This window comes from Neospora caninum, chromosome IX (assembly GCF_000208865.1).
Source record: "Neospora caninum Liverpool complete genome, chromosome IX".
Lineage (NCBI taxonomy): Eukaryota > Apicomplexa > Conoidasida > Eucoccidiorida > Sarcocystidae > Neospora > Neospora caninum.
The window spans coordinates 3821567-3835192 of NC_018390.1; the positions used below are offsets into that span (position 1 = coordinate 3821567).

At 49.4% G+C, this 13626-nt stretch overlaps 1 protein-coding gene across 1 annotated transcript; it reads right to left on the minus strand.

Moving 5' to 3' along the window:
- Positions 1-4320: 4320 nt before the first annotated feature.
- NCLIV_043010 (hypothetical protein) lies at positions 4321-5277 on the minus strand (the record flags this gene model as incomplete). The annotated part of the gene is made up of 4 exons (XM_003881218.1): positions 4321-4383; positions 4608-4706; positions 5005-5100; positions 5218-5277. 4 exons carry the CDS (start codon positions 5275-5277, stop codon positions 4321-4323), a joined length of 318 nt encoding a protein of 105 aa, XP_003881267.1.
- Between the last annotated feature and the right edge of the window lie 8349 nt (positions 5278-13626).

Consider the following 13626-nt stretch of genomic DNA (forward strand, 5'->3'; position numbering starts at 1 on the left):
AGTTTCCATTTTCCTGGAGATGGACTGCAAGCACTGTGTGCAAATAAGGTGACTGAGAGTCCACTGACGCTTCGTGTTTTCTTAACGAGCGCGACAAGTGCCTCGAGGCGATTCCTGCCCGACACTGCGCACAGGTGCTCAATCACACCTGAGCGTTCTTCGGTGGCGCCTAGAATCGATGCAACGGCATCAAACGGCACTGCAGACGGCTCCTGCAATCTCTCCGGTGTTAGCGTCCCGTCGTCCTCGCCTTCCGTTTCCCTGTCTCATACCAAATACACCACATGCCCGATGAGTGCACATGCATGTGCCAACTAGTGGTCCCGTAAAACCAGTCAGCCGGAAAGAACGCTAACAGGGAAAGAAGGTATTCTCCGTGCCTTCGGCGAAATCAATCAAGACTCGTTTTAAGATGGATCGTTTTCTTCCTTAAAACAAGAGTCACAACGCTACGCGAAGTATAGTTGAAAGAAGTCTTTCGTAGATTCATGTGGGTACTTCACTAGAGGTATATCTTGTCTGACTCCGAAAGAACCAAAAAATGCGCAGCTATCCTTTCCAAAAGCTTGCTGCCCAGCCGAATGAGCTATGACAGATAGAAGTGATTAAAGAAGCTTTACTGTTTTTCCTGAGGACACCAGTCTTGAATGGAATGAGGGGCTGACCGGAGCACTTCGGCTAATGCCCGCAACTCGTCCCTGTCATCCGGTTCTCCTGGAAAAGGCCTTCTGGCGCAAGAGGTCAGGATCAAGTTCTCGAGTGTTGTTGCCTCGTAAAGATATCTCACAGTTGCGTGCTCCTGATGTTGCCTGCTGAATGTAGAAGTGGTGCACAGTTTTGTGAAGTCAAGTGGCAGAGTCCGCTTTCCGCCAGGGCAATACACCAACTTCAACACCGAACGCAGCCAAGCAAGTGCACAAAACATTTCTACGAGCGATCCTGTGAGGCACTGGCTACTAGGTGTTCAGTCCGAAATACTGGCGTACCGCGGACCGATGCAAACATGCGTTCGAAGCGAAGGACTCGGGCTACCATACTTGTCCACACCGCTTGCCCGGCATCGCAACCTTAAGGCCTAGACGGCTAGCATACCGGACACCGTTTTCCAGCGAAATTGAAGGGTAGCGTCGAAACTGAACGAATGTGTCAGCCGCTCCCTCGTGTGTCTCCTGAAGAGCTGCGAGGGTACCTGGACCCTCGGATGCTGACCCTATTTCAACAAGCTGTTGTAGACTGACCGCTTGTGAAGGTACGCATGGGCGTTCAGGACTGCTATTTTGCACCTGAGGAAGGCCACTGCCCCAGTTGCTGCATTGTCTTGTTTCCAGTACAGCAATGACGTCTCCGCCTGTCTCAAAGCGGTTCCAGCTTCCTCATACTCTTGGTCCTGCGCAACGCAGTCAGAGAGTTATCACAGTCCCCATAATCCTTCGTGAGCGCCATGCATCCGCAGTGAAGAGCAGCTGGATGGGTCTACATGTGAGATCGTGAGAGTGATCATTCCAATACAAATAGAATCTGACTTGACTGAGGGAAGCAAGCACATCCACGATGGGCTGCCGATTCGGATATTGCCGCCACTTCTGATGTTCATGCCCATATACCGGAATAGGTCATCAGCACTTCATCCAAAACTGTGGATTCGTCTGCCATACCGGGGTACATCATACCTGAATATGCTGAATGGCTGTTTGGGTGTTTGCAGTGCATGCCACGTAATATTGCAGTTCACATTCTTGTATGTCTGCACGCTCGTTGTCGGGTTGGGCCGGTATTCCGACGAGTTCGAGCTGGCACATAAAGAAGTAACATTTTATCAGAAGACACAGAACACGTTCCATTGCAGCCAGCGCAGCCAATGGTCAAGCGGTCCGGCTCGTCCCTATCTAGCGAAAAAAGAAACCTATGTAACCGTTATAGCACCACCTCTGGTACTGATTTTCTCAACCGTGCAGGCGCTTCCTCGCTAGATAAATGGGAGAGCAGCTCTCCTACGGATGTCCCTTTCAAAGTCAGGAGGGGGGGGGGGGTGGACATCAGGCAACCGCAGGTACATACGTAAGTGCTCGACAAGCAGGTGAATAAATTGCCAGTGTCAAATGCTCGGTGACGCAGGGAAGAAGGTACTGGCTCTGTTGATAGGCAGGGTCACTAGTGGCCCCAGTTACCCAATGAATAGAGCGTAGGAGTCCTTGCATAGAGGTACATGCAATTTAAAAACACAAGATTCGGCAGCTAACACGTGCGGTAAAGCCTTTCAGGCTGGATGTCCGACTTGTTCTCGCGAAGATTCAATATCCTTGAGCACAAGTTGTATATCTGCCTGGAGTCGGGGAGCCGCGGGTTCCAACCAGGCGGCCATGCCGCAGCCTTCTTCGTATACGTCTTCTGCCATTTCGTTGATTTTAGCTTTGTGGATAATCGCTGCGTCTAATCAGCCCCGTTGGCAACTAAGAGCGATTCTTGTTATGAACTACGAGATTCATGGAGAGTGTGAAGACAGGGCTGCTGCTTCCGCTCTAGTGCCGACGCGCAGAATACATGAGGATGGCAAGGCGCTGCACCACAATTACATTTTGATGTCTACAACACATCGCTTCTGTTTTTCTTCATGTTTTCCCCTGTGACCGTTGCGCCACCAGAGAGAAATATGTGCAGGGCTGACTCGGTTAAACCCGCTTCTCCCCACTTGGGCGAGCGGCCCAACCTCGTCGCCGCCGTTACAGGGAGCAAATGACCTTTGCAAGAATTGGAAGACGTGAGGCAAGATGTCCGGCGACAGACAAAGGACAGAGGCGCCTTGTAGCTCCAGAGATTCTAGGGAGACAGATTTTCTGCTCTGTGATCCTTGGTATGCCACGTTCTTGCTCATAACAGGTGACGCGCGACGCCCGCAAGGGGGCCCCACATGGGTTGTCCCACAACGGGGTACCGAGGCCCCGACGGGAGCGACATGACCTTGTCGAGGAATGACGCGGATGTGAGACCCGATGGTGTGGTTAGAATAGGACAGGCACGATGCGCAGCTAATGGGAATGTCGACGAAAGGTTACACAAGTGTGTTGTCACCTGCTAAGGCGCTCAGCGGATTCGATACGGTTGTATTCTTCCACAAGGCGTTTACCGAAGTTTTAAAAGGGAACCTGCTTATACAGGAATACGGTGCTGTGCCTGCATTACTGGGGTCCAGCTGGGACCGTGAAGCAAAACAGGCAATGCGTTCGGTCTCGATACCTGCTGGACGTCCCCAGGTAGAGCAGTGAGATTCACCATATGAAACACGGATGGTGGAGAGGCGGTGCGTCTCATGTCCTGGTAATCTGGCCTTTATTCTGTTGTGTTGCAAGTGCAGGAAACCCTACCCAACTGTTCGTGTTGGCACAACCATTGAGAGCAGCACAGAGAAAAATGTTATTTTCTCTGAAGAACAACTCACAAATAAGAGGCGTCACATACCATCAACACTACGCAATTTACCACCGAGGGCCAGACAGCAGGATCAACGCGATTGGAGGAACCCGCGAATAGTGGTTGTACCATAATCTGCTAGCGGGGACCCGACAGACTAAAGACTTGTAAATGGCTCCATGTCGCGCATTTATCACGAAAGTACATTCTAGTGATGTGGGAAGATTGTTACGTGGACCCAGAGGATTATTCAAGTTGACTGGCGGGCCATACTCACCAGTGTCGGAATATTTTGCTGTACCATGTGGGAGGTGGTTCTCTGAAATCGTGGCAGAAATCTGCCGAAGGCAAAAAATGCCAGGTCTTATACTGGTGGTCATTCATTGAGTCAATCTCTTGGGAACATCTGTGTATGTTCACATCGTAGTACTGTAGCTGTTTAACTGGAAATAAAACCATCCCTCTACATTCTGTAGGGACTCAACATCGCGTGGGTGAGACCGTGTGGCTGTTGTCCCACTAGGCAAGGCCGGTCATCCTCTGTACGTTGTGGCGATGCTGACACAACTACTGCATGTCCGTCCACTTTTGATGCTCATGCAGGAAACATGATGTTGGTGGCCCCTCGTTGCGATGATTCCGAGGCGTATCATCCCCCTGCTGCGACTTATAGGGAAAGTCGTCGGTTTGCCAGCAGTACACGTGCGAGGCTGGCGTTCTTGTCACTCGTACTGCTGCTGTTAAAAGATTCAGATTTGTTTGCAAAGTACGAAAGAGATGTGTATATCGCTTGTAAGAGGCAGTCCCCCGCGTAGTTGACCTAGAGCACAATTGACAGCTTCTCTTGCTGTGCCAGCGGGAAGGGGCTAGTTATCGAGCGTACATTCAAAAAACAGTGGCTTAGTGGCCTCCTCAGCATTTGAAGGTTAAAATCGACAGATTACCTTGGTAAAAGACAAGCAGAAGAGCTTCCTCCTGCACATAAGCCAACAAACGGACTTTCAAAAGGCGGGATTACTCTACAAAAGTCTGCAATGTGTTCTCCGCCCCAACAAATGGCAGACGGCAGCAGATGGCTCGCCTGGGTCAGTTCGAACATGACACGATGCCCGCGTATGCACGATTTCTGTCAGCTGCTCCTTCGACGAACGCTGCTCAGTTTTTCAGAAGCGCCAATTTTACCTGTACTCATAGCTCACCTGGGCTGTAACGTCGAAGGAGAATCCTTCGCCCACCACGCAGTGCCACGGTGCCCCGTATTGGCGGTCAAGTGTGTCCTTGATAAGTTTCGTTGCCAGCTGAATTTCGGGAGGCAAAAAACCAGAAGTCTGCGCATGCTTGTCTCATTAGTTGGCGGCCTCCGTGACTTCACTTCGGGGTCTTCATTTCCAGGTACCTACCGACGCGCGGTCCGGTACTTAGAGCCTTGTGTGGGGGTTGTAATCAGATACATGCGAGGGGCGTCTTCTCGAGTAGATAGTACAAGTGGCACTTCTATCGTTAAGTGCAAAAACGTTGTTCTGGGTTGCCACTCCGGTCTCGTTTGTATGCGGTAGTTCTACTTGGCTGTCCATCCGAGTTGCAGTGCATACTCACCTCAAAGTTGGGACCCTTGCTGTCCGTGTGTTTGTCAATAGCGCCGATAATGATGTCGACAACCTCTGCTTGCATGTCCGTGTTCATCATAGAATGCTGTTCGCAGGAGACATAGGCATTTTATTCTGATGATGCATGTCCCACGAAAAGCGGCCTACCGCTAGCGACCAGACAGGAATCGTGGGATTTCTCGGGAAGGATTCTGCCTCTTACTTTCACCAACGGTCTTTGCATGACCTGCTTGAGGTCCTTGTTCAACCCTTTCTCTCCCATTTTGCTGTCTCTGGAATATTGGAACTCCGCAAACGGGCGCCCCACCTTTTTCTTGATGACACGGGGGCGCCTGTGTTCGCGGCTGTTCTGTCGACAGCTTGGGAGTTGCCAGAGAGTGTCGGGATAAACGCAACACACACCACCTTTTTGAAAAAATTTCTAAGCAAGAGAGAGGCGTGTGCAAAAAACCGACAGTCATTCGCTTGCATTCGCTTACTGCTTACTATCTACTACTGCTTCACCTGTAGAAAGGGAGGAAGAGAGTCGTTCAGAGTTCCATCTGGCGTGACAAGGCGGCATCGAACTGTTTCTCTTCGTATCGATCAGGGCATAAACTGTAGCAGCGATTGTAACCGGAGATACATCCAATACAATAATTTAACCTCTTATTTCAAGTTATTTGACACTGCACTTCGGCAATCGCGCCCCGCATCCCCACGCGTCATTTCCCATTTTTGCTGGCGCTACCGCAACTTGCCCGCCGAAAATGAGTACGAGGTTTAAATCTGTTCAACTGTTGGGAAATGTCTTCCGAAAAACCAAGTGGAATCTGGCGTGCTAGCCGTGGCAACTGACATGTAGGAAGTTAACGAGAGAAACGTCGACCGCCAAAGGAGCTGACGGTCCATCGACTTCACCGAATTAACGATCGCTGTAGCAACAATTCACACTCCAGAAAAGCACCTCAGCAAAACGCCATTGACCTGAGGTTTCTGGAACATAGCTGGATTCAGATATGGAACACAGTGACGGTCTTCGGCGCTTGAACCTCGTGATTGCTACCGGCAATTGACAGAACAATGTAGAAGTAGCAGAGGGAGGTGAAGATGAGAACTGGTGACGGCAAAACTCCTGAGCAACAGTTCGTTTCGTCGTTGTCTGCTTATCGTTTTTCCGCAAAAAAACGCTGTTTTCTCACCCCACCGAGGAGGCAACTATCGGTGAACACAGTGGCACGAAGTAGTAGAAGCCTGGACGTGTCGCCCTCCCCCAGTTCTCCACGACAAACAAAAAGCGCAGAAGGTGTACACAAAAGCATGGGACACCCCGCATATTTCGAGCGACCGTCAACAAGAATGATGGTGATAGACAGACACTATGAAAGCCTACTCATTCCAATGATGCCATACGGAGACGATGAAACCGAGGCCGGCAACAAGGGAAACCTTGATTAGCTCGAACGGCCATCACGAAGAGGCATCTGTGGCTGAGAGTAGCAGTTGGTGGTGGCTAGAAAGTGTGGAAGCTTTCGTGAATGTTGAGTGTACATTCTCACAGCTTAAAACGCAGTAGCCGACCGGTGGCTACCGCGACGTCTATGCAACACCACAGAAACTGCTACCAGGGCTATAGTGGTAGCGCAATCTGACCACATATTGTAGAGGATCTGACTTGATCTTCTGCTCCCACAGGAGAGATGTCTGTCTTGGCGACACCGGTGCATGGTAGTCCACGTCTCTAGATCAACCGGCAAGAACGACCAACACAGCCAAAATTGTGAAATTGTACATATCATCCCTCCAAGTGGTCTCCCGCCCATTCGTCCCCCCAAAATAGTCCTTCGATGCATGATGACGACTGCCGTTTTTGAGAGCCCGTCAGCTCATGCGTGCGGGAGGTTGTATCTTTATGTCAGTAGGTCGATAATAAAGGGGAAACTAAAATCGCTTCCGAACACTAGGTCCAGCGCATGCGACCGTTGCTACCTAGAATGTTCCTGCGGGTCAACTTGAGCCGCTTGCTGAAGTAACTCTGAAAGGAAAATTTGTTTGACATGAACCTATGTGCTTATCCGGTACCAACTTATGTATGACACAGAGGGGGTTTGTGCATCGACACGTGACCGAAAATTTATGACCATAGAGGAAAGACTGTCACTTCTGTTCGCTGTTTTAATCCTCACCTATGAAGAACCGTTTTTTCATTTCCTTCCTTCCTCATGGGAGAGAGGGGAAGAGCGTCGGCTGGCCTTTCAAGAAATTTGACCCTGTAGCGTGCAAATCCAGCCTGAAAATGGCAATGAGCAGAGGTACGGTTCACTAGCGTGTGAACGTGCGTTTGTTCTTCATGTGGCTCTCGTCTCGCACATGCAATGGACTTTGCCTTTTTTTTCGGAGGGGAACAGCAGACAGCAACAGCCACAGAGCCGTTTCTCTCCATTGGTTGACCCATTGTTCGGAGGTGGCTCATGTGAAACTCCAGTTGGTCGTTGTTCTTTTCTGAAGACGTCACTGGACACGTTGAGTGAGCTAACCTCTACAGCGACACGTCTTGGATCGGGTGTACCGGAGACTATTCTGGATCATCGAACAGTCCTGAGAATGATGCTAGGTTGGCGGCAATGACGTCGTGGATTTTTCGTGTGGTTCCTAGACTCGACAGAGTTATACCGATAGATGCAGACAGTTCTCTGTATTGCTCTGATCTACTATACGCCTCTGAAAAGGCATTCGGGAGTCTGACGTCATATATGAACCGGCGCGGCCACATGAATATATAAAATACTGGAAGTATGAATATAGTGCAGTTTTCTGCAATCCCAATCCTCCAATGAATATATCTGTGTCGTTCGTGTCGTAATATGTTTTCATGTTGGTCCTGTTTTTTGGGATGTTCCACTCTTGAGCTAGCCTGACCGAATGAAATTCACAGCAAAGCCACATCCCGACCACCCTTCCCATGAAACTTGCTCGAGCGTTTTGTCGCGAAGCACCTTGGCCTATTTTCTCGTTTCTATCTGTTTGCCTCAGCGCGAATGAACCAGAATCGGTTGCAGAACTCCATCAGAATACAGCGCTCCGAGATCGCCGCCCTCATCAGGTGTGGCACCCGTTCCGATGAAGGCCAACAGGATACCGTCATTTACATATATATTCCTCTGACTAGAGATGCAAATATGTTCCTATATGCATATTCTTGTATATCTACAGCGAAGTCAGCTGAATTTGTTCTGCATGAAGGGACTTGACGAGGACAAGTTCTCGGGTGGAGGCTTTCCTTAATATCAACACATTTTTAGTTCTTTACAGTTTTGGACTGGAGCCTCTATGCCACATTCCAACAATAGCTCTGCATGCTGTGTGAATGCGCCAACACTTCGAGGATAACCTCTGCATGGATGGCATTGTATCAAGATCTCAATGTTTTTTATTGTGCCCTCTGCTTCGTGGACTGAAGTCATGGTTGAGAATCCATTTTCAAGCACGTTTGCGGATATGTACACACACGCATGCCAGTGAACATATAACCCACTAATTTATTTTGGAGTACATATTATCACTCCTGTAAATGTCTACTAGCGAAGGGAAAGAAGAGCGCGCTAGGTTGAAGGCTGAACACATGCTTCGCGAGTGTCGAGTTGAGAGAGCTATGGATATTCTCTACACCCTGTGTGAGCTAATCGTCACACGCATGGTAAGCGCGCTTCCCACACCAGTTTTCTTTCAACGGTAACCAAAACGTTAAGGGTTGCTGTATTTTATGCTGACAAAGATACACTACCCAATCTGAAGGAAGACAATTTTGGTGCGTGTGACAATGTACAGTACACGTATAAGGTACGTGTCCCGCTGTGAGGAGATAACGTTTCTACTTTTCCTGTAATACCCGCGTATGAACCCCTCCGCTACGCAATTCTGGGCTTACTAACGCAACATTAAATGTGCGTGGACTGTCGCATTTCTGTGTTCAACGACCCTTACAATTACATGAAGCTGGACAGAGCCGTGCATCCGTTCCCATTCTACCAACGTTCCAGTCATGAATCCACTACATATATCATCAAAAGAAGGCACAACTCATTAGTGAGATGATGTTTTTACACAATCCCAAGCCGATCCACGTTTTGCATGCAACCACAACCGTACCGAACTGTTAATATGATAACAGCGAATTTTATAGTGTGCGAGTGTTTTTGCGTGTGCTGGTGGCATCGTGCGGAAGAACTACCTGACGTCAGAGAAATGCTGTCCATCCGATCTGCTCTCCGCAGTTCACAGCGTGCTCTATTGTGAGCCGAGACTGAGTAAGAAATAACTCTCTTTATTGCTTTCCGACAAGGAGCGCGCACGATTGCGTCCAAGTCTGTAGGTGGCTACCCATTCTGTAAGGTCGGTTCAACAACTCACGGTATACCCTGGCGGTAGTCACCTCTGGTACCTCATCCAGGTCACAGCTCTCTTCGAGACGTCTTGGCAGAATCGTTTTTGCCTGTGCATCTTTCTCCACGATGTACCCAGCACGGAAGTGTGTGTATGCCCAATGCTAATCCCATGCCGCACGCCCTCTGCTGCTTTGTACAAACAATAGACATTGACGAACTCAAGACAGTAAGGAGACAATTTACCATCAAGTACGGCCAACTGTTTGTGGAGGAGGCTGTCAAAAACGACAAGCAGGAAGCGCATTTTAAGGTAGGCGGACGCTAGTTACAGTAGCCATTTTGCCGTACCACATTGATAACGTATAAATAACGAAATGATTCATATTTTTCGACTCTGAGAAGTTTTCTGGTAAAAAAGGAACAAAACCAGGGGCATTGGCGTGCGGTTGCAGAGTCGGTCGAGTGGTATGCGTATAGCTCAAGTGAGTGTGAAACATGACACAAACAGACGATTCCCTTCACTTGATTAACGCACCTCCCACTGTTGGTGACTTGTGTTGTATCTACAACTGCAGCTTGATGAAGCCGCGCAGTTCGTCTACTTTCATTCCTAGTCAAACGCTTTAACACAGATACCAAAGAATAGCTCGTTTCCCGCATACCTCTCGAAACCTAGCACGGTCTGATGTAGAAACGGTTCGAGTCGGAATTTGGGAGTGGGAGGGAACTGCAAAATTCGAGCCGACGCAGGACAGTCTCCCCGACACGGATTATACACGCCTACATTCCTCTCAGATGCATACATGATTACCTGTTTCCGCAAGCATGTGTGTCTGTATACCTGCGAAGCTGGTACATTCCTTGTCTCTGACTCAACCGGTGGAACTGGAGATTTTGGAGGTCCTCAAGAGTGTTGCCGAGGAGTACGGCGTCACCACCCGTTTGTTGGAGTCGCACGCAGAAGTACGTCGACAGCCAAAAAGCGACAGACTTCCAAGCCACTTTTGCTGCCTCTGCATGACAAGAATACCGCTGAATAGGAGATTGGTACAATTATATCCTCGCGGAGTACAGCGAAAACGTTGTTCTGTCTCAGAACGTGTGCTCTCTCCGCACTCAACCCAACCGACAGAGTTTGGAACTATTTGCCGAGGCACAAGGAAAGACATCGTCGTTTACCCTCAGCTACATATCTGCACGGTCGACTGGCGCCCACATCGGGGAGCAGTCAATAACGCCGCGTGCCTCCATTTCCTCTGTGTTTGTTTTTCCTCAAAGCAAAAAGGATCATCTCCAAAGTCAGTCGTCTTCCTTCCCCGGGTAAGCGCAGCATGACGAGAAACTGTCACCTTAAATAAATAGATACGTTGTTAGAGAGATGAAAAGAGCATTACTAGATGGATACACATGTGGGCCAAGAGAAGTACGGATCGATAGAGAGATAGTCCAGTATCAAGATGGGCAGTGGAGTATTCTGAAATGAACACAAAAAGATATCGAGCCAGAGACAGACGCATACGCTCTCCGCGAGTCACATGAGCAGAGAGGTGAAGCCCGAGGAATGAGTAAATAAGTCGCCAGTAGACACAGATAATGGAGCTGTGGTTCGCTAATGCCAAAAAGGCAAACAGAATCTTCCATGCAGACAGGGCTAGGAAGATACTATAAAAGCGTAGGCGGATAAGGACATTGACCCAAACTAGGCTTGCCCTTTTCTGTTGGCTCCGTCGATTGTCGGAAGCGGACGTCATCGCTTCGGGTGCACGTGAATCTTCCGAAATCTAATGCGCTTTGGCACAATAGATAACACAAGCGTGTGTGTTGAGTACGGAAGGCAGATCAAGAAGGAAAAGACACAACGGGGGCCCCAACACACTGAATGAGGAGATTCTGTCTGACTGTTCTGCGCGATGACTGTGACCCATGGGGAAACAATCAACTGGATATAGCCCTCTTCGGCGTGCCTCAGCTATTCGCCACTCCAACAGGACATTCCGCCTTTCCCTCCTGCACAAGCAGTACAAAATCAATGCGGCATTGATGGACAAGTGAGTGTCCTTATGATCGATTTTGTTCCACAAGCTGGATTTTATTCCACGAGCTGAGAGCGTCCTTGCATAAATACTTGAATGCTTGCCTGTAATTGCATTCGTCGGACAAAAGCACTATCCAGCCTTCATAGGCACCGCTGTCCGTCGGTTGTAACAGCTGGGTCGCCTGGTGAGAAACCTAAGAGAAGAACCATCCTGCGTCTCTGCATTTGACGAACTAGAATATATATATATAAATATATATATATATATATATAACCTAAGCTCTGGTTAGAGCATGCGTGAATGTTGGAGGCAGCTGTGCACATTCACTGCACATCTCTACCTATATTTGTATTACATGCATGGGGAATCACTCAGGGAATGTGCAGACAGGTTTACGCATATGCATTTCGTCGGGTCTATGTATGTATAGCTTTCCATACACATGGCGTTTTTGCATTGTTTGCCCCCCTGTATCCCGTGTGCAGCCTCATCCCGTCCGTGCGTCTTCTTCGTCCTACGGTAAATTTCTTTCGCTGCCCCCGTCAGAGGAACCGGACTCTACGCAGAACTGCCCTGGATTAAAACCGGATCAATCGCTTTGTCTCCCTGCTCCATCCGAGCCCCTTCGTGAAAAAAGTAGACATGCACCTTTTTCCTCTACCGACGTTTCCTCGTTTTTTTATCGCCCCGCCGTCCCTCACGAGGGCAAAACGGTACCCGACGTCTCCACCCCGCCGCAAAAGCACGGAATGCTTTGTAGACAGAAATCGACCGCTGCAGTTGCCTTTCCATCTCTTGCGCCTCCGCCGCCCTATCCAGGTACACCACGGGAACGGTTGCAAGAAGAAACCAGAACTGGCGTGACGATAGGGCCGCCGGGCACCTTGGAGAAATCGAGGCGCATAAAGGGAAGTGACCAGCGCTGTTTCTTGTTCCTGCCACCGAGGGAAGCACAAAAAGGAACTTCGCTGAGCACACGGAACGCTCGTGTCTTCTGGAGAAATGACACACGCACTCCCTCCTGAGCGGTCTCTACGTAATCACCCTGTCTGTTCCTTGTGCAGTGTCGGCTTTTGACTCACTTGCGACATCATTTGTCTCGCCTCTCTCACTCGTGCATTCTCTTCTTTCCTGTTCTTCTCCCTTGTCGGCTTCCCCCTAGCGTCTCTCGTCTTCAATACTCGCGTTTCGAAGCCTGCACGGTTGGCCACAACAACACCGAGAACACCAAACGATAACTCGACTCCGACTGCCGGATCATTCCACAAGCGGGTGGACCTGAAAGAAGACAGAATCTCGAAGGCAGTGGTCAGTGCTTGTGGAATTGGTATAGGGGAGAACGCAAGGTCAGACAACCAAGCAAACGGTGATGTGGACCCTAGAGCCCAACAGAAAGAAAGAGAAGACGGGAGAGATAAGACCGAACATCAAGGCGATGAGTGCGGCAGAGACAGCAGATGCATAGACGACCACGATCGAAAAACAGGAAAAGAAGACTTCTTTAAGCTTCGTGGAAGGCACGCGGAAACAGCGCCTGCAGTGAAGACAAGTTCAGCTATATTTGCTTGTCCTGTCGTCGCTAAAAATGCGTTTGAAAAAATCTGTTTTCCGGAGCAATCGTATTCTCCCCCCGCAAGAACGTGCGCGGCATTTCCAGACTCTCCAGAGCGACATGCCTTTCAGGGCTGAAAAGGACTTTCGCCTTTTGTTCTGTCCCTTCTGGTCGTCCCTTCTCCCTTCTTTCTTCGTCTCGTGTTCATCTCGATTGCCTCTCCTCGACGGGCAACGAGGCCGAATGCCTGAACTCATTCTAGTTCTGTAGCATCATTCAGCAGTGTGCGTGTACGAATGCACATTTGCACCTGCATGACTCAGACGCCTCCTCTCACGGACGGACTTCTTCATGTCCATCTCTGCTTGTGGACATCTATCTCACTCTGTATACAGACATTTGGTCGAAACCTTTGTATTTTTGAGTCACTCGCTGAGTGAAGAGACGGTCGAATCAGGTCGATAATTCGATGTGCATGCATTTCAGCAGCCTCCACTCTGTGACGCTATCGAGTTGGCCGATTGCTGCCCGGTAAGAGTCGCTTACAGACAACAGCGCCTGTCTGCCTCGGAGTATGGTGTGAATTGCGGCTCTCATCTGTCTCAAGCGCTGACCAAAAAAGGTCCACCATAACGGAAAACGCCTAAATATTTTAAGAC